Here is a 19,491-nt window from a genome sequence, read left to right on the forward strand (position 1 = left end):
TTCAGTTTGATCAAAAATAGAATAAAATAAAATACAATGAGGAGAAAACAAAAGTAAAATAGAAACACCTGCAGGAAATGAATAAATAAATAAATAAATAAATAAACCGGATGAAGGGGGGGGGGGTCTCCATGACAACAGTACAACAAACAAAGAAGAGCAGAAAGAGAAGAAGAGACGACGAAGATTAAGGTGAACCGTAGGTGAGATCTGCTGACTTCGTTTCCCATCATGCAGCAGCTATTTTTAAATCACTCTGTGCTAATTTAATCTCATTTAACTTTGTGTCACTTAATGGAATTAGATTTTATTTTGTGTCTTTAAACTTGAACTCAACCTTGTAGCTGTTGAATAAGATGATCCAGGTTCTGTTAAAATGACCCGTTTGGACCGCTCGCCTGTTTTCCAGATCTGCTGGTCAGATCAGGGGACCAGCCTGGAGGTCCAAACGGACTGAGGGGAACTGGGTGAGGAACAGCAGCCAACTGGAGAGTTTCATGATGGCTCCTGTCCTGTTAAACTAATGCTACATAAATGATAAATGAACTTATAGAACTGTAGCGCTGTAACCTGAAGCCACATTCAGCCAGTCGCTCTCACTAACACATTTATAAACATTTATAAACCCAGACGCAGCTCAGTGGGCAACTTGTCTACGTGTCTTTGAACCCACATCTGTTCCTTCACAGGGACTCTTTGGGTTCAGACACACGGAACCGGACCCACGGGTCACGTTAGCGACTCGGTCAGGATCGTGGTATTTTTATTGTTCCTGCAGATGTTCTGCGGTTCCATCATTCTCTCTTGGATCGGCTCGCTCTGTCCCGTCTAGAGATGTAATGAGGCGTTGAACCAAAGCAAGTTCCTGATTGGTTGGGTCATGAATGATTAGCTGCCCAGCTCCTGATTGGCTCCTGATTGGCTCCTGATTGGCTCCAGCCTGCGATGATGATGATGTGTTTCCGTGGAAACCGGGATGAGTTTTATGGAGAGGTTCTCCTGTTGGACGGCAGGAAGCTGACTCTGACCTCTGAGCAAGGCATCACGGTGAGTGTCCATCTCGTCGTTCTCGCTGTCAAAGCTGCTCAACTCCAACCTTCTGCTCCTCAGAGATCATCGAAGGCGGCGGCCATCTTTGAGCAGGTGTTTGCTCACCTGAACCTGGTCCAGGTCCAGTTCTTTGGACTCAGATTTTGTGACTGCAACCAGCGTTCGGTGAGAATAACTAAAGGTTGACAGGTCAGGTGTGTGGCCAGGTGTGTCTGCAGGTGCATGTGGGTAAAAGTGTGTCCAGGTGTGTGAGTACAGGTAATTATTAGGTATCATTTTTCCGTTTCTGTCTCAGTTCTGGTTGGATCCGACCAAAACTGTGCAGCAGCACCGACAGCTCAGTAAGAACAAACATTTTCTAATTGCACCTGAACCTTTTTTTTTTATTATTTCAGGTTTTAATAATGTTTTCTCCTTTTTTGTCCCAGTCGGGCCTCCATACATTTTCTACTTTGGAGTAAAATTCTACGTAGAAGATCCGACGAAGCTGAAAGAAGAAACAAGCCGGTACAGTTTGTCCTGCTTTGGGTTCACAGGGTTCAGTGTGAGACCAATAAAACTGCAGTTATGAAACTTAAACGATCTCCATGGTCAAAGTTCAGAGCTATTCTTGCCTTTTAAAGCTGCTTTGTTTAAGCTCACCTGTTCTTCAGGTGTGTTGCACCTGTTCCCTGAGGACTCCACTAGGGGGCACTCCACAGTAGCAGACTGAAATGAGACACTGAGTTTCATTTGATCACCATCTGCCATTAGCCACCTGTTTCTGTGCAGCAGCAGGTGTAACACAGGTGTTTGTGGGGTCAGGGGTCTGTTTTACCTGCAGGTCCGTCAGGACATCCGCAGAGGTGTTCTGCCATGCCCCACCCACCTCAGACCTCACCTTTTGGCTCTGATGCAGCAGGGTAGGAACACCAACAATCACTGATCCATGATGTCGGAGCAGCACCAGGATCTCTATTGTTCTGCTTGTCTCAGTGGACCGAGGGGATCACAGCGAGGATGAGACGTCTGAAGATGAACAGGAAGTTCAGCTCATCTGGAAAACACTGAGGTACTCAGGAAGTTCAGTCAATCACAGGTTTGGATCAATGAGTCAATCGGTTAATGACTCTCTGTTCCTGTCCAGTGGCGTCTCTCGCCTTCACGCTCAGAACCACTTCCTGCTCCTCTGCAGCTCTCTGCAGATGTACGGCGTCACCCTGTTCGCCGCCTGCGTACGTTCACCATCCAACGATCATTACACTCATCACCACATTACCACACTGGCCTCATGGTTCTGTCTGTTTACTGCAGGGTGAGAACCGCACCGAGTACTTCCTGGGTCCCACTCCAGTGGCTGTGGTCATCTTCAAGAACAAAGTGCTGGTGGGAAAGTATTTCTGGTAAGAGTGAGACCTCCCTGCACGTCACCAACCATCAATCAATTTGGTTTAAACTTCAGAAAATCATCAGGTTACTGAAATAATGATTTTATCATTGTCGCACTGCGCCGCTCCTTTGGGAGCAGAAGTGTAGCGGTCCTGTGGAAATGTAACAAAAATGCAGCATTAGTTTGTTTAAAAGCCAAGAGAAGGATTTTAAAGTGAAGTATGTACTTGCTCACATGGACCGGTTAAAAGGTGAGATTTCATTAAAGCTCATATAATTCATGGCCATCCAGGCTTTTATGCCGCTGTAGGAGAGGCTGGATGGAGCAAAGACAGTCTGGCTCCACAGGGACATAAATCTGACAGTCATCTGCATAAACTGTGATTTTTCAAAACCTCAAATCCTGGAGAGGAACTAATGAAAAATAGAGAAAAGTGAAACTGACTTCTTCTGTATGAATAAAGAAACTTATACAAATAAAACGGGTTTAAAGCTGCACCTTTAATCCCAACACGATGTTCTTCTAGGATATAAGAATACCGTAGTCAACACTACGGTACCTAACGCTGCTATTAGGTATAAAAGGACCTATATTGGAAACGGCTCTATCAGCAATACCACCGTTTAAGATGGCAAGAAGTGAGGGAATCAATAATTCTGCGATTAACGAGCTAGCATCCTGCACTGCTAACGCAGCTGTACTCTGCTCCAGTACATAATGTAATGCAATGCGATAATATATAATAATTCATATCAATGGTACACTTCCTGAGGCCATGTGGCTTACACCTGTTCTTCAGGCAGAGAATCACCAAACTGCACTTTAAGGGGGAGACCTTCGAGCTGCAAGTCAGCTGCAGAAACGTGAGCTCCCATTGGCTGGCTGGTGGTGATGATGACGGGGTGAGGAAGATGATTAACAGACTGTGCTTTAGGGCTCAGAGGCGTCGTTCTTCTTCCACACGTATGATCGATGTGACTGCAAACGTCTGTGGAGATGCTGTGTTGAACATCACACCTTCTTCAGGTAACACAGGTGACACACAGCAATGACATCACAGCAGAAGAGGTGAGGGTCAGGATCCCCCGGGGGTTTGATCACTTACTGCCGCTTCCTGGGGATCCATGCAGCCTGTTTTTCACTTTCAGCATTATCCATCCTCAGCTCTTTGTTCCTGACCTTAGTTTAGTTTTCTGTTCACTAGTTATGGTAATTATGTATTCTGATATATCACATTCAGTTCCTGTATTAGTTAGCTTCAGTTTTTATTATTTCAGTAGTTCTATCAGCTCTTTATGTTCTGCCTGCTGCCTTTACTTTGGGTTTCCCTCCTGTTAGCTCAGCCATAACCAGCCAGGTCCTCCGTCTATCTACTCAGCTGCTCTCATGGTTGCCGTGTTCCTGGTTCCTGTTTCCATTCTGTGAGCCTCGTTTATCCGTTAAACTACTCATTATTCAACAATTTTGTACTATGATAACTGTTAACTTTTGCATAATATAATTACTTTTGTCTAAATTAATTTTTTTACATATTTGTTAAAACTGTCACAATGTCCTGACAGTAAAATATGAGACAAATAATCTGCTAAAAGACAGATGTCCTCTGACTCCTCCCACTGGTCCTGCTGCCATTTGTAGAAATTCGCCACTCCCAGTCAGAACCAACCAATCAGAGCCAGGATGCTGCTGCTCAGGTGGGAGCATTTAAGCTCCAGACTGCCGGTAATGCAGAGAAACCACCTAATGGATCATTTCTGCTCAGAAAACAAAGACAGGTAAACGGAAGAAGACCGACGACGAAAAGCAAACTAAAAAGAAAGAATAAGAAGTAAAGAAATAAACGAGGGTAAACATCGTAGCAACTTTTCAGAGGCGGAGGGAGTTAAGCGTCCTGAAAAGAGTCAAAACAAGTAGGCCCGCTGTGGAGGGACCCATAAGGTGTGCTGGTTCAGGCCAAGTCCACAGTTGGTCCTAACGTTCTGCTGCAGAGCAGAGGAGCTGCAGGAGAACCAGCAAGCTCTCAATCCCAGCTTAGAAGAGCTCGACACCAATAATGAAGACTGAAAGGGGAGAGGTAGACACACAGGTAGCTCAGGTGTGTGGGAAACACCTCAGACAGGAAGGGAAGTTATGGGCTAAAACAAAACTGGAAGAACATGAAACTAAATCCGTTTTTAAAAGCAGACATAACAAACCAGAGGAACAAATAAAGCTGTTTTGTGTTTGCAGGATGTCGGGGGGGAATGCTCCGACGCAGCGTCTGAGACTCAGCAGGTAAACCGTTTGTTTAGCTTTGTTACTGGGAGTTTTCCTCATGTCACAGTTTATTGTGTTTGCTCTTCGGCCTCCAGTGTCACTCGTTCTTCATCTCTAAGTCTTCCTCGGCTGAAGGGCAACAAGCAGAAAAGCCGAGCATTTAACCCCAAAACAATAACGGATGACTGTCTGAAAACAACGCAGTGCAGTACGTCAACTTCCTGTCATTGTTTATTTAAAAGCATTAACTTCCTGTTTACCATTCCTCAAAATAAAATACTTAATATCAAAAGCTTTTAAAGAAATACATTTCATTATCTACATTTTGATGTCAGGATTGTCAAGAAATTTCTTAACAGCATATGTTCCAACTGTGTTTGTGTAACATAAGAATTATATTTGTACTAAATTCACTGGTTCCACCCCTTTGGTTTCTGTCAGCCAATCACAACGCAGGAGTAAACAGCGAACCGATAACCAGGAAGATGGCGCCTGCTGCAGTTCAAAGGTCAGAGAGAGATGGTACCATGGTGTCTTATGATGAGGCCTTGTGATGATGCTAACCACCCCCCCCCCCCTTACAGCAGATCAGAGGATGGACCTAAAGGTGACCACCTGAAGCCCAATGCACCATGGGAAAATAGCCACTACATAATGTAAACAAACCTTTATTACATCCATACAACATGATTATAGCACCTGTTATTTAATTGTCCCCTAATTAAATTACAGGACTTCTAATCAAGATCTCTACATCACGTACGTCCCGTGGCCAATAATTACTCGTCATGTAATCTGATTACAAGTCAAGAAGACCTGAATGAAATAATTTAATTAATAGTTGTGTACAAGTCAATATCTTCCAGTTGTTGCATAGTATTCTGATTATTACTCACGTGACATCTGGTAATGTGAATCCTGCACACTGTGTAATCTCTGCTGCATTTCTGCTACAGCTTTTCATGGATGTTAAATGTTCCTCCTGTTCTGTCATGCAGACACTTGTTCTGGATGTAATCTGATTAACATTCTGGCTGATTTCAGAGGCCTTTTCAACCCAAAGTTCCCACCAAACACGAGAGAAGAACAAGGAGGACCACAGAGGTAAAAAAAAAACAACTAATTGCTGCCTGGCTAACTAAATCACATGCTAACTAACTAATAAACTAATTTGCTGATTGGTGTACTAACTCATTTGCTGACAGACTAACCACTAAGCTAACTTGCTGACTAACTACTTATTTAATTTCCTGACTAAATTACATGGTAACTAGTTAAGTTGTTGACTGGCTAACTTACTAACTACTGAAAACATTTTCTAGTTGCCAACTAACTAATTACCCAACTACTGAAATCATTTGCCGACAAGCGAACTAACTGATTCCTGAACTATTTGCTGACTGAATAACTAAATTATATGTTAACTAAGTAACTAACCAGTTAACTAATTTGCTAGCATTAACTGACTAATTTGCTGACTCACTAAACTACAAAACAAATTTGCTGTCTGGGTAACTGGCATGCTAACTAAGTAACTATCTACTGAAATAATTAACTAATGTGTGTACTTCAATAACTAACTCACTGGTTTGCTGACTGGTTAAGTTGTTTACTAACTACTGAATTATTTTCCTGACTGTTTTTCTTCCTGGCTAAGTAGCTAACTTACTGATTACTGATCTACTTTTGTTGACTAACCAATTTGCTAACTGACCTCTGAACGAACGAACTAACTAACTAACTAACTAACTAACTAACTAACTTGCAGACAGGTGAAGTAACTAAGACCATACTCAGACCAATTTGCTGACTTACTAACTTAACTAATTAGTGGATGACTTTGGTGACTGTCTGACTAAATTACATGCCAACTAACTAATTTACTAGCTGGATAACTGATTTACTAACTCTGGGATTAATTTACAGGCTGACTATTTCTTGACTAGCTAAGCAAGTAACTTAATAATTACTGACTTACATCTCACTATTGAATTACTTTTCTCACTGTGTAATAAATATAATGCTAACTAACCAATTAACTTAAAAATAGCCAACTAACTAACTAACTAACTAACTAACTAACTAACTAACTAACTAACTAACTAACTAACTAACTAACTAACTAACCAACCTGTGGGTGTTTCAGGCGGAGCAGAAGTCTCGATGGTGATCGACCAATCAGAAGACAGAGAAGGTGATCAGATTTCCGTCACCTGCTGTGAAACAAAATGGCCGGAGAACATTTTTTTGTCACATTGTAAATAATTTCCCTCTGGGATTATTAAAGTATTTCTGGTTCTGGTTCTGGTTCTGATTGGCAGGTCCAGCGGCAGCGACTGTGAACGGACGAGTAACGGCGAGCGACGCAGCAGACGGTAAGAAAAGGTTTGCTCTCTGAGGTCACCGCAGTAACACAGCCATCCAGGTTAGGGTTAGCTTAGCTGCAGCTAATGCTAATTATGTGTTTGTAGGTGGAGTCCTGACGCCCAAATAAGGAAACGCATCCTGTAAGTCCTGGTCCAAACTACACTAGAATACTAGCAGAACTGCCACAGTACTCACCAGAGGCGCCGTTAGACCCGAAGCCCCACATGTTTTTAAACTGCTCCTGATTTCATATAATAAGACAATTAAATATACGCTGCAGTAAAAACAGCAACAAAAAAACAGCATTAACCCCAAAATCTGAATTTATTTCATATCTTCAAGAAAAAAAGCAGATATGTTTGGATTTCTTTTGTTTTCCATACAACCAGTGCCGGCGTCATCAGTTCTGCCACCACTGAGTCACAACAGGTGTTTGTGCACCTGTAAGTGGGTCAAAGTGTCTCAGCTCACAGGTTTGCTTCCTGCATCAGAGACGAGCCGCTGAGCAAAACGTCCCTCCTGCCTCTGCAAGAACATCTCAGCTGCTTGGACATTTTCCCGACTCGTCTCTTTACGGAGATCTGACACAGATTTCACAAAAAGTCAAAACATTTTACTGGTGAAGATTCTCAGTCATCAGGTCATGGTCATTCCAAAAAAAATTAAGTAAAAAACAAAGCAACTGGACTTGTTTTCCGTAGTTGAAGACGTTTCTCTTCCTCTCCAGGAAGCTTTCTCAAATCAAAAAGTCTGGAGTAATGTGGAGCATCAAGCTTTATACTACTGCCTAACAAAGGCCTGTAATGGCTTAGATAACATGCAGATTCAGCAGAAACAGGTCCACCCCTTAGTAATGGGCGGTTGTTAAAGACATACTAAGGGGTGGAGCTCCACATTACTCCAGACTTTTTGAATTGAGAAAGCTTCCTGGAGAGGAAGAGAAATATGGAGGACCAAGTCTTCCATATCTAAAAATAAATACAGAAATAAATAAATGCTCAATAAATAAATAAGCATACAATTAATTGCCACCAAATTAATAAATGTAGGTAGAAATTAAATTATACAGTGAGACATAAATGTATATATCTCTTTTAATTAGCCTATTCTTTTATTCGCCTTTGTAATAATTACCTTATTTATTTATTGTGCGTTATAATCTTCAACTTTATTTATTAATTACTTATATTTTTAAGTATTTATTTTTGTGCATGTTATAATATTTTTGTCTGTTTTATTCTTCCTTTGTATTTTTTTACCCTATATATTTCTGTGATGCTATTTATTTCTGCCTGTCGTTTTTACATTTCTGCCTGTCCTTTTTACATTTCTGTATGCATTTCTGCCTCATTATGCAAATGAGGAGGGGCTGTGTCTTAAGGGCTGAACTTCTTCCCATTGGTTGGTTAGCATTTTACTGCGTCGGTCAAATCTACATGGCTTTTCCCCGCACTAAAGCTTAAGTAATGTCAATCTCATCAGGCAGACGTTCAGTGTCCGACCTCTTAAGGAAAGCTGCTAATAGACTGGAAGAATTAGAACGCTGTACATTTGGGATCTGAATGTTTTTCTGTGGTTTCAGATTCGGTTTTCCAGATCAATAACTCATCGGCGGATGATTTATTCTACAAAACAGACACCTCTCCGCAACCACAGCAAGGCAGGCAGTGAGCTACAACCATAGTTTCCTCAAAGCGAGTCTCCCATCGCGCCGGGTGAATTACATTGGACCCTATGCAGAGCTCGCTTGATAAGAAAATACTGTAGTTGATTATAAAAGTCCCGTTGACTCCACGGAGTCAACAGGATCTAGCTCATGGTTGATCCGGTTGAGGGGCTCCGATTTCGGCCAGCGTCTCTCAGCTGCTCCCTCCTCCCACACGCGTGGTGCATTTAGGGACCGTCAAAAAACCTTTGAATCAAGCACTCTTGAGAAACAAAAATCAATAAATTCCGTATTTTGTGACCACCTATGACAAAACTAATATAAAATCATGCCACTAAATAACATTTGTAAGGCACCCTTCTTTTTATTCCATTTTAAGCTATTTTCAATTTTTAAGATCTATTCAAAGACAATAGTTGGCTGAAGTAGTAGAACAATTTCACAAAGAATTTGAGTGAGTGGGTCACATGACCTGGAAGCTATTGAAGAAAAGTCCAAATTTTTGTCTTGAAAATTGAAAATAGCTTAAAAATTAATAAAAACAAGTGTGCCTTACAGATTTTTATCTATTGGCATCAATTTATATTAGTTTATCTTAGCTGGTCACAAGATAATACATTTATTGTTTTTTATTTCTCAAGAGAGCTTGGTTCAAAAGTTTTTTGATGGTCTCTAACTGCACCACCGCGTGTGGGAGGAGGGAGCAGCTGAGAGACGCTGGCCGAAATCGGAGTCCCTCAACCGGATTAACCATGAGCTAGATCCCGCTGACTGCGCGGAGCTGTAATGTCCAATAACCAAATTCAAACCAACTTCACTGCGGTGCTGGATCATGCGTAAAGACGCAGCATGAACTCCAAGTGTTGCAGCTGAGGGGAAATGTTGGATCGGCTTGATGAAACTCCACCTCCTTCACAAATTAGACCAACATGGATAGAATAATGATAATCTGTAGTGCTTTTTATTGCCTGGATGTGAATCTGATAATTCATATTGTGCCTTTTATAATCAACTACAGTATTTTCTTATCAAGCGAGCTCTGCATAGGGTCCAATGTAATTCACCCAGCGCGATGGGAGACTCGTTTTGAGGAAACTACGGTTGTAGCTCACTGTCTGCCTTGCTGTGGTCAAAGAGAGGTGTCTGCTTTGTAGAAGAAATCATCCGCCGATGAGTTACTGATCTGTAAAAGCCGAATCTGAAACCACCGAAAAACATTCAAATCCCAAATGTACAGCGTTCTAATTCTTCCAGTCTATTAGCAGCTTTCCTTAAGAGGTTGGACACTGAACGTCTGCCTGCTGAGTTTGAAATTACTTAAGCTTTAGTGCGGGGAAAAGCCATGTAGATTTGACCGACGCAGTAAAATGCTAACCAACCAATGGGAAGAAGATGAGCCCTTAAGACACAGCCCCTCCTCATTTGCATAATGAGGCAGAAATGCATACAGAAATGTAAAAAGGACAGGCAGAAATAAATAGCATCACAGAAATATATAGGGTAAAAAAATACAAAGGAAGAATAAAACAGAGAAAAATATTATAACATGCACAAAAATAAATACTTAAAAAATATAAGTAATTAATAAATAAAGTTGAAGATTATAACGCACAATAAATAAATAAGGTAATTATTACAAAGGCGAATAAAAGAATAAGCTAATTAAAAGAGATATATACATTTATGTCTCACTGTATAATTTAATTTCTACCTACATTTATTAATTTGGTGGCAATTAATTGTATGCTTATTTATTTATTGAGCATTTATTTATTTCTGTATTTATTTTTAGATCTGGAAGACTTGGTCCTCCATAGAGAAACATCTTCAACTACGGAAAACAAGTCCAGTTGTTTTGTTTTTACTTAATTTTTTGGAATCAAAACATTTTGTTTTTCTGTTGGAGTCCATGTGCAAAAAATGAGGAATAGATTACAAAGCAAGGTCAAATATCTAAGAAAAGAAGAAAAGGTTAAAAGTTTGAACACATCTGAAAAAATTCAATCTTCTGAGGAGTCAGAATTTCTTAAAAGTTTTACAGTAAATTTCTTGTCAGAGTTAGGTGGCTTAACAGGAAAAAACAGGAAGATGTGAGTTTGTCTGAATCGTTTAATATCAGTCAGGTCCGGTTTCTGCAGCTATGAGTGGGCCGGGCTGCGGCGCCGCGCTTCAGGGCCCTAACGGCGCCGCTGGCGCTCGCCATGACTTCAGTAGATCAGAAATCAGTAGCTTGATGTTGACAGGAAGCAGCTGGTGGAGCCTGAAGGTTTGATGGATCGACAGACAGAGGAAATACCATATAAGGAAGTGAGGTAAGGACAGAACAAGTAAATGAATTGAGTGAAAGAAGAGAAAGACAAAGTTTGATTTATTTTTCTGGGCTGCAGAGTTTCAGAGCAGCCAATGAGAAGGCGGCGTTCTCCAAGGGGGCGACGGCGTCTGCGGTCGGCGTCTGCTTCAGAGCTGCAGTCAGTGATGTCATCAACAGGTGGTACACTGGAAGTACAAATATGGTCATGCTTACCTTCGTCTTTGTATTTTAGCTCTAAAGTGGAGATGGTGCCGCCTCTCTCTGTCACCATGGCTACCGTCTCTTCCTGTCCAGCAGAGGGGACGCCAGCCGGTCCATGACGGGGGGGGGGTCTGGTTTCTTTGTATCGGGACAATGAGATTAAACAAATGCTGAGCACTGTTACATTTAAAGCCTTTAATGTGTGTAAAGCTGTTTAGAGACAGAAAGAGAGCATAGCAGGCGCTGGCAGTCATGGCGGCCAGGTGGACAGGTGTATGCCCCCCCCCCCCCCCCATCAGGACGCTTTGAACCTTTTAGAGTCACTGAACATGCGATGAGAAGGGAAAACACACAGAGAGGCTGCAAACCAGACAAAGAACCCGGCGAGAAAACCTCCAAGACAAAAATGGACGACCAACGTGGCTAAAGAGGAACGTCAAGCTAACGCGGCGTTCATGAAGCGACTCTAGGAGGAAGTTAGCTGCTTCATGATGACCTCTGCGGTGGCAGAGAGACTCTGGAGCAGGGCAACAGGAAACTGGATGGAAACGTGGCGACATGAAGGAGGACGTTACATCCCTGCAGATTTAAAGTAGCAGAGAGGAGTAAGCAGCCGAGATGAAATTCCCGCTGATTCAGCGGCGCTCAGGGAGAGACGGAGGGTTTCATTTAGCCGGCTGTCCCTCAGGATCCTGATGTCAGCGTCCAGAGCTGCCGCCCAGCTGCAGGTCCCTGGACCAATGGCCTCGCTGCGTGGTCCTCTACCTTCTAGACGGTTCTTCACTCCGCCTGCAAGAAGGAAGAGACACGCCTCAGCAACCTGAGGGTGTGTCCACCTGTGTGCAGCCCGAGGTCACATGACCAGTCCAGAGAAACACACCTTAGCAGGAAGAGTCCAGAGGTGCAGCACCGAGCAGGAGGCGGAGCCACCATGAGGACCCAGGAGCTCTCTGACGTTCCCCTGGAGAACCATCAGGTTCCTCGTCTGGTACCACAACAACCGGACCAGGACCGCCCACCAGAACTCCAGACCGGGCCAGGAGAGGACCGCCCACCAGAACTCCAGGAGAGAACCGCCCACCAGAACTCCAGGAGAGGACCGCCCACCAGAACTCCAGACCGGGCCAGGAGAGAACCGCCCACCAGAACTCCAGACCGGGCCAGGAGAGGACCGCCCACCAGAACTCCAGACCAGGAGAGGACCGCCCACCAGAACTCCAGACCGGGCCAGGAGAGAACCGCCCACCAGAACTCCAGACCGGGCCAGGAGGGTGTTCATCAGAGAGGCAGAGAGGTCAGCACCCGGAGGAGCTGCAGAGGTCCACAGCAGAGACCGGAGGTTCTGCCTATCGGACCAGAACCAGCCGTACGCTCCACAGAGGAGAGGCCAGAAAGAAGACTTCACTTAGAGTTAACATGAGAAGGCAGGGTTTGAGTTTGCTAAAAGGCACATGGGCAGCTCCTTAGAGTCCCCCCCCCCCAGAACCCCGTCTCCACAGGGAAACACGGTGGTGGCAGCATCATGCTGGGGGCGGTTTTTCACCAGCAGGGACTGGGACTGGGTCTGAGTGATGATGGGGCTGAACACAGGCATGTTCTGGACCAGAACCGGTGTCAGTCTGCCTGAGACCGGGTCGCAGGGTTTCCCTGAATGCTAAAGCAACGCTGCAGAGGTTTAAACCATTCACATGTGTGGGAACGGCCTAGTCAAAGTACAGACCTCAGTCCACTGAGAATGTGCAGCCTGGGACCAGGACAGAGCAGAACCCTTCTGGCTGTAAATATTCCGTCTAAATATGTTTAAACATGAACTCTGGAACTAAAACATTTGAGATGTTCTAAGATCCCGGCACCGGTCCGGTTCCTTTAACAAGCAGCTGGACCGACGGAACCTGATGCAGGTGGAACCTCCTCCGGCACCAGAACGGCAGCTCCATGTTCTACCTGCCGTGTCTGGGTTCTGGTCCTCTGGCTGGTTCTGGTGGGACGGACTCCTGGCCTACAGGATGTGCCGAGGTTCTGATCACTTCTGACTGGAGGAACCTCCGGACTGGACCTGCTGCCCTGATACCACCAGAACCAGCTCGTCTCAGATCCCTTTATGAAGTTCTGCGTTATGCACACAGGCGGGTTAAAAGGTCCAGTCCAGGCCCAGCTTGGTTCTGGAACCTTCAGCGATCTTCAGTCTGAGCAAATTACTTCTTTCTCATTTTATTTCAACTCTTTTTTCTTTATTATTAAAATGATCTGTATTCTGTGTGCAAATATTTTGCTGATAATTCAGATTTGCGTTTGTTTTCCATTCTAATGTTTTTATTACCTTTCCTGATGGGGAAGCAATAATCTTTTGACCAACCAGACATTTTTACCCAATAATTCTCAGCACTTTCTCCGATAAATAATTTTTTTAATGTTTTAAAAGCCTTATTCTGCTGTTTTATGGCTGATGTACACAGAGTTTAGTTCATTTATTGGTTTTATTTGTATCTAGAGGTTTTAATTACCCTTCCCTCTGAGTCAGAACCTGCAACGATCACTTCCTGTGAAACCCTGAAGTCACTAAACACCAGATCCGCTGTTCAGAACCAGAACCAACCCATTAATGTCTTCCAGTAACTCATCCTGGCAAAGTCACAATTAAAGTCTAAACTATTTTCCTCTCCAGTGATTGTTTTTTTTACAGGTTATAATAATTATTTTAATATTGTTCTACATCCATAATTTCTAAATCCTTTATTAAACTGTTCATAATTCACATTTTGTTCCACACTTTGGGTTTTTATTGGACCAAAGCAGCAGAACTGTACATAAATATATGTACATAAATATATATCATTCAGGTGATTAAAACATCGTTCCTTTAAGCCAAGCCAATAACAACTCTAACGACTCCTCGTTACAGAGGAGTGGACCAGTTTCGGTCCATTCCGCTGGCTTAATGTCTTTAACGACCGCCCATTACTAAGGGGTGGTCCTGTTTCGGTTGAATTTGCATGTTATCTAAGCCATTATAGGCCTTTGTTTGGTATGGTATAAAGCTTGTTACTCATCATTACTCCAGACTTTTTGAATTGAGAAAGCTTCCGGGAGAGGAAGCGAAACGTCTTCAACTACGGAAAACAAGTCCAGTTGCTTTGATTTTTTTTACCCTTTTTTTGGAATGACCATGACCTGGATGACTGAGAATCTTCACCAGCATACATAAATATATGTAAATGAAAAAATCAAAAACCTTCACTAATGTTTTAAAAACAAACCCAAAATCTTCTATTCATCTTTATCTTTTTTAGCCGACAAATATGGACATATACAAAAAAATTGTAGTGACAATTTCTGGTGCTTTGACTCGTTAAAATGCTAAAGTTAACATGTTAATTGTTGTTTTTAAATCCTTAAATACGTTTGTTTTATGTATTTATACTTGGAGATTGGATTTGTATGCTTCCACTGGTTTAATGTAAATGTCTGTTAATGTATTTATATTTCCTGTATATAATTATTTTATTTCTCTTTTTGTAAGAATGTAAAGGTTCTTATTTAAACGTGTAATTGTAAATTGTGTTCTGATTAATAAAGTTATTTAAAAAAGCAGCAGAGCCGCGGCTGGATCACGTGACTGGGCCACGTGACGCGCCGCCTTGTGACGTAGCGTCAGCTGACTGCAGAGGAAGCTTCAATCCTCCTCGCGACCTTCATCGTTTCGGTGTTTTTCTGCGGTTCTGACCCAGTTCTGATCCGCCATGGCGAGCCAGTCTCAGGGGATCCAGCAGCTGCTGCAGGCCGAGAAGAGAGCCGCGGAGAAAGTCACCGAGGCCCGCAAGCGTGAGTACGAGGGGCGGCTTAGCGGCGGCCGACGGCCCGCTGCTGTGGGCCCGCTGTGGGCCCGCCGTGTCCGGGTCAGAACCGAACCGGGCTCCGGAGGCTCCGACTGGGGCTCGCTGGTTCTGGTAGAACCGGCCAGTGGCCTGCAGGTCGGTTCTACCGGGGGCGCGGCAGAACTCTGCGGTAAAGTCGGTTGGTTCTGATATAATCATCCGCTGCGCGGTCGGTACCGGAACATTTTACCGAACCGGGGCCGGTTCGAGCATCAGCAGAGTCCTCTCGCTCCATCGGTTCCGAGAGGACCGCCGTGCTGTCGGTTCTAGAACCGGAACAGAACCATCAGCGAGCCAGAGGAACGGTACCAGAACCGGTGAGGCTGGGCCATACAGAAAGAACCCTGAAGGTTCTGTCGGTGTTCTTTGATGATGACGTCACCCTGACGGGTTCAACGTTGGGCTAAGCAGGGCTCGGTTCTGAGTCAAACCCAGTTGGTTCTAGATGCTTCCAGAACGTCTTCCTGGGTAGAACCTCCAGCAGAACTCTGTTGCTGACCCGGAACGTTGGGTTGGTACCGGTTCCCCCGACGTCAGACACGGGCCAGACACACGGGTTCAGAGGTTCTGTTTCCAGAAGAACCAAAGAACCGAGCCGGTTCTGGATCCCAGCCTTGGGTCCAGTTCTACACGGAACCACTTTCTACCCTGCAGCCTCCTGGAGGAACCGGGGCCTCAGGCCCAGAACTCACATCTGGACCGGAAGCAGAACCACGGGTCAGGAGTGGTACTTCTGGACCGGGTCGGTTCCTGGGCGGGTGCGCTGGAGTCCAGCCTCCGTGTTCTGGTGGCAGACGGGTCAGAACTGCTGGTACCACTCAGCTCTGACCCGGTTCTGGTCCTCCGGGCCCAGATCGTCTTCCTCTCATCAGAACCACTGATACCTCTTGAACAACGAGGTTCTGCTTTTTCAGTCCTGGGTTCTGGGGGAGAAGACCCGGTTTACCGAGGGGAACCGGTCCGTACCGGGTCAGTAAAGCACCGGGATGACCCGGTTACCAGCTGCTGGTACCACTAACGGGTTCTGATGTTCCGCCGTGAAGCTATCGGGTCGGTGTTGGAGCTAAAAGGTTCCCTGAAGCCTCTCTGCTTCCAGCTAGAGGACCGGTTCTGGTGTCGGTTCTGGTTTGGACGGTCCTGCTCGCTCCCACTGGGGGGGGTTAGGCAGAGTTGGAGGATTCTGTTTCCATGTTGGATCAGAACCGAGGTCCTGGTTCTGGTTCTGGTCCTCTGGTGTCTAAAGGCCTCCCTGTGTGTCATGTGACCAGGTAAGAACCGGCGCCTGGTTGGTTCCCCTGGTTCTGGTTCCCCTGGTTCTGGTTCTGGTTCTGGTTCTGGTCCTGGTTGTGGTTCTGGTCCTGGTCCTGGTTCTGGTTCTAAACGCCTCCCTGTGTGTCATGTGACCAGGTAAGAACCGGCGCCTGGTTGGTTCCTCTGGTTCTGGTTCTGGTCCTGGTTCTGGGTCCTCTGGTTCTGGTCCTGGTTGTGGTTCTGGTCCTGGTTCTGGTTCCCCTGGTTCTGGTTCTGGTTCTGGTCCTGGTTCTGGTTCCCCTGGTTCTGGTTCTGGTCCTGGTTCTGGTTCTGGTCCTGGTTCCTCTGGTTCTGGTTGTGGTTCTGGTCCTGGTTGTGGTTCTGGTTCTAAACACCTCCCTGTGTGTCATGTGACCAGGTAAGAACCGGCGCCTGGTTGGTTCCTCTGGTTCTGGTCCTGGTTCTGGTCCTGGTTCTGGTTCCCCTGGTTCTGGTTCTGGTCCTGGTTCTGGTTCTGGTCCTGGTTCTGGTTCCCCTGGTTCTGGTTCTGGTCCTGGTTCTGGTTCTGGTCCTGGTTCCTTTGGTCCTGGTCCTGGTCCTGGTTCTGGTCCTGGTTCTGGTTCTGGGTCCTCTGGTTCTGGTCCTGGTTGTGGTCCTGGTTCTGGTTCCTCTGGTTCTGGGTCCTCTGGTCCTGGTCCTGGTTCTGGTCCTGGTCCTGGTTCTGGTCCTGGTTCTGGTTCTGGTTCTAAACGCCTCCCTGTGTGTCATGTGACCAGGTAAGAACCGGCGCCTGGTTGGTTCCTCTGGTTCTGGTCCTGGTTCTGGATCCTCTGGTTCTGGTTCTGGTTCTGGTCCTGGTTCTGGGTCCTCTGGTTCTGGTCCTGGTTCTGGTCCTGGTTCTGGGTCCTCTGGTCCTGGTTCTGGTTCCTCTGGTTCTGGTTCTGGTCCTGGTTCTAAACGCCTCCCTGTGTGTCATGTGACCAGGTAAGAACCGGCGCCTGGTTGGTTCCCCTGGTCCTGGTCCTGGTTCTGGTCCTGGTTCTGGGTCCTCTGGTCCTGGTTCTGGTTCCTCTGGTTCTGGTTCTGGTTCTGGTCCTGGTTCTGGATCCCCTGGTTCTGGTCCTGGTTCTGGTTGTGGTTCTGGTCCTGGTTCTGGATCCCCTGGTTCTGGTCCTGGTTCTAGTCCTGGTCCTGGTTGTGGTTCTGGTTCTAAACGCCTCCCTGTGTGTCATGTGACCAGGTAAGAACCGGCGCCTGAAGCAGGCCAAGGAGGAGGCGCAGGCTGAGATAGAGCAGTACCGCCTGCAGAGGGAGAAGGAGTTCAAGACCAAGGAGGCAGCCGTGAGTCACTCCTCCTCCTCCTCACACTCTCCTCTCTTCTTTTCTGTTTCCTCCTCCCCTCTTCCTATCTTCTTCCTCTCTTCCTCCTCTTTTTGTTCTTGTTTCTTCCTCTTCCACTCTTTTTCCTCTCCTCCTCTCTTCATCTCTTCCTCCTCTTTTTTTCCTCTTTCCTCCTCTTCCTCCTCTTTTCTTCCTTTTTCGTCCTCTCCTTTCTCTCTTCTTCCTCTTACTCTTTTTTCCTCATTTCCTCGTTTCTTTCTCTCTTCTTCCTCTTTTCTTTCTTGTTTCCTCCTCCTTTCTAACTCGTTTCTTCATCCCCTCTTCCTATCTTCTTCCTCCCCTCTTCCTCTCTTCTTTCTCTCTTCCACCTCTTTTCTTCCTCTCTTCCACCTCTTTTCTCCTATCTTCTTCCTCTCTTCCACCTCTTTTCTTCCTCCCCTCATCCTCCTCTTTTCTTCCTCTTTCCTCCTCTCCTCTTCCTTTTTTATCCTCTCCTCTTTCTCTCTTCTTCCTCTCTTACTCTTCCTCATTTCCTCGTTTCTTCCTCCTCTCCTCTTCCTCTCTTCTTCCTCCTTTTTTCTTCCTCTTTCCCTCCTATCTTCTTCCTCTTTCCCTCCTATCTTCTTCCTCTCTTCCTCCTCTTTTCTTCCTCCTCTCCTCTTCCTCCTCCTCCTCCTCATTGGTGCGTTGTTGACGCGTCCCCTGTCTGTCTTTGCGTGCCGCCCTTTGATCTCAGGCTCTGGGTTCCCATGGGAACAGCGCGGTGGAGGTGGACCGGGACACGGTGGAGCGCATGGCTCGCATCCAGGACAGTTACCGGGGGAACCGGGAGACGGTGCTGAACGAGCTGCTGCGCCGCATCTGCGACATCCAGCCGGAGTTCCACGCCAACTACCGCGTGGCGGGCTGAGAGGGGGCGGGGCCAGCCTGAGGGGCGGGGCCAGCCTGATGGGCGGGGCTTTGAGTTCGTCCAGATCTGTTGTTGTTATTTCTTGTGCTGATGTTTACAAAGTATTTATGTTTCAAAATAAATCTGTTTGTTGCTTTAAAGCCTTCCAGAATTCAACAAAATAAAATTGTGAGGAATCCAGCCAATCGTGTGACGGCCTCACAACTCTGCTGTGATCTAGAAACCTGATTGGCTGGAGAGAAAAGTCTTATTGTGAAACTAGTAATTCCATATAGTTCTCCTGTTTGTGACCATGTGACTTCCTGTTGCTTGTGACGTGATGATGAAACATTAAAGTGAATGCTGATTGGCTGAACCTGTGTCATGACGTTTTCTAGAGTTCTGGTACTGACCCGTTCACCTGGGCTCCGTTCTTCATACGTTGCTTAAAACATCCAAGATCAAATGAGACATCCCAGATGATTTCATCCGGCTAATCCTGATCCGGCTAATTGGGTTCTTCCACCCACCTGTTGTTTATGATTAGTATGGCTGGATTGAGTTATCTGAGACAACTGTGCGTTCATGCGTTTGTTTAAAAGGGGAAATGTATCGATAGTAGAAACATTGAATAGTAGCGCTGCTATTGGCTGTTCAGCATGAACAAAGAACGCCCACAGTTTTTCTCCCAAGCAGAACACGAGCTTTTAATGGAAGAAAAATTAGCTTTTAATCGAATTAATCGCGCAATACGCGATTAATTCGAGATGCTCTAATATTATTCTTGCACCTTCAGCAACAGGTTGCAGTCGTAAAAATGGACATGGCTATGACAGACATCCCATCTCCTCCGCTTATAAAGCTGCGATCTAATCCTGTTTACATGAAATAAGCCTGCTCTGGAGCAGGTTTAAG

At 45.4% G+C, this 19,491-nt stretch overlaps 2 protein-coding genes across 8 annotated transcripts; both read left to right on the forward strand.

Annotated features, from left to right (window-relative positions):
• The first annotated feature begins 592 nt into the window (after window positions 1-592).
• Window positions 593-12,783, forward strand: epb41l4a (erythrocyte membrane protein band 4.1 like 4A). 7 transcript variants are annotated; one of them, XM_036139857.1, is made up of 21 exons: window positions 593-1,215; window positions 1,346-1,391; window positions 1,479-1,557; window positions 1,855-1,952; window positions 2,026-2,101; window positions 2,177-2,264; window positions 2,344-2,432; window positions 3,219-3,282; window positions 3,354-3,445; window positions 4,649-4,693; window positions 4,771-4,883; window positions 5,117-5,183; window positions 5,260-5,331; window positions 5,408-5,434; window positions 5,720-5,779; window positions 6,822-6,869; window positions 6,997-7,050; window positions 7,147-7,182; window positions 10,952-11,020; window positions 11,096-11,176; window positions 11,252-12,783. In XM_036139857.1, exons 1-21 carry the CDS (start codon window positions 946-948, stop codon window positions 11,337-11,339), a joined length of 1,662 nt encoding a protein of 553 aa, XP_035995750.1. In that variant the 5' UTR covers window positions 593-945; the 3' UTR covers window positions 11,340-12,783. The 7 variants fall into 7 exon arrangements, with proteins under 7 accessions (XP_035995750.1, XP_035995749.1, XP_035995744.1 ...); XM_036139856.1 differs by having other exon boundaries at window positions 593-1,047; window positions 1,111-1,215; window positions 11,096-12,783; XM_036139851.1 differs by having other exon boundaries at window positions 11,096-12,783.
• A 2,059-nt stretch (window positions 12,784-14,842) lies between these two features.
• On the forward strand, window positions 14,843-18,952 carry atp6v1g1 (ATPase H+ transporting V1 subunit G1). Its single transcript, XM_021316403.2, has 3 exons — window positions 14,843-15,042; window positions 17,587-17,687; window positions 18,424-18,952. The coding sequence occupies exons 1-3, from the start codon at window positions 14,961-14,963 to the stop codon at window positions 18,595-18,597; spliced, it is 357 nt and encodes a 118-aa protein (XP_021172078.1). The 5' UTR covers window positions 14,843-14,960; the 3' UTR covers window positions 18,598-18,952.
• The last annotated feature ends 539 nt before the right edge of the window (window positions 18,953-19,491 follow it).

Source organism: Fundulus heteroclitus, chromosome 8 (genome assembly GCF_011125445.2).
Source record: "Fundulus heteroclitus isolate FHET01 chromosome 8, MU-UCD_Fhet_4.1, whole genome shotgun sequence".
NCBI lineage: Eukaryota > Metazoa > Chordata > Actinopteri > Cyprinodontiformes > Fundulidae > Fundulus > Fundulus heteroclitus.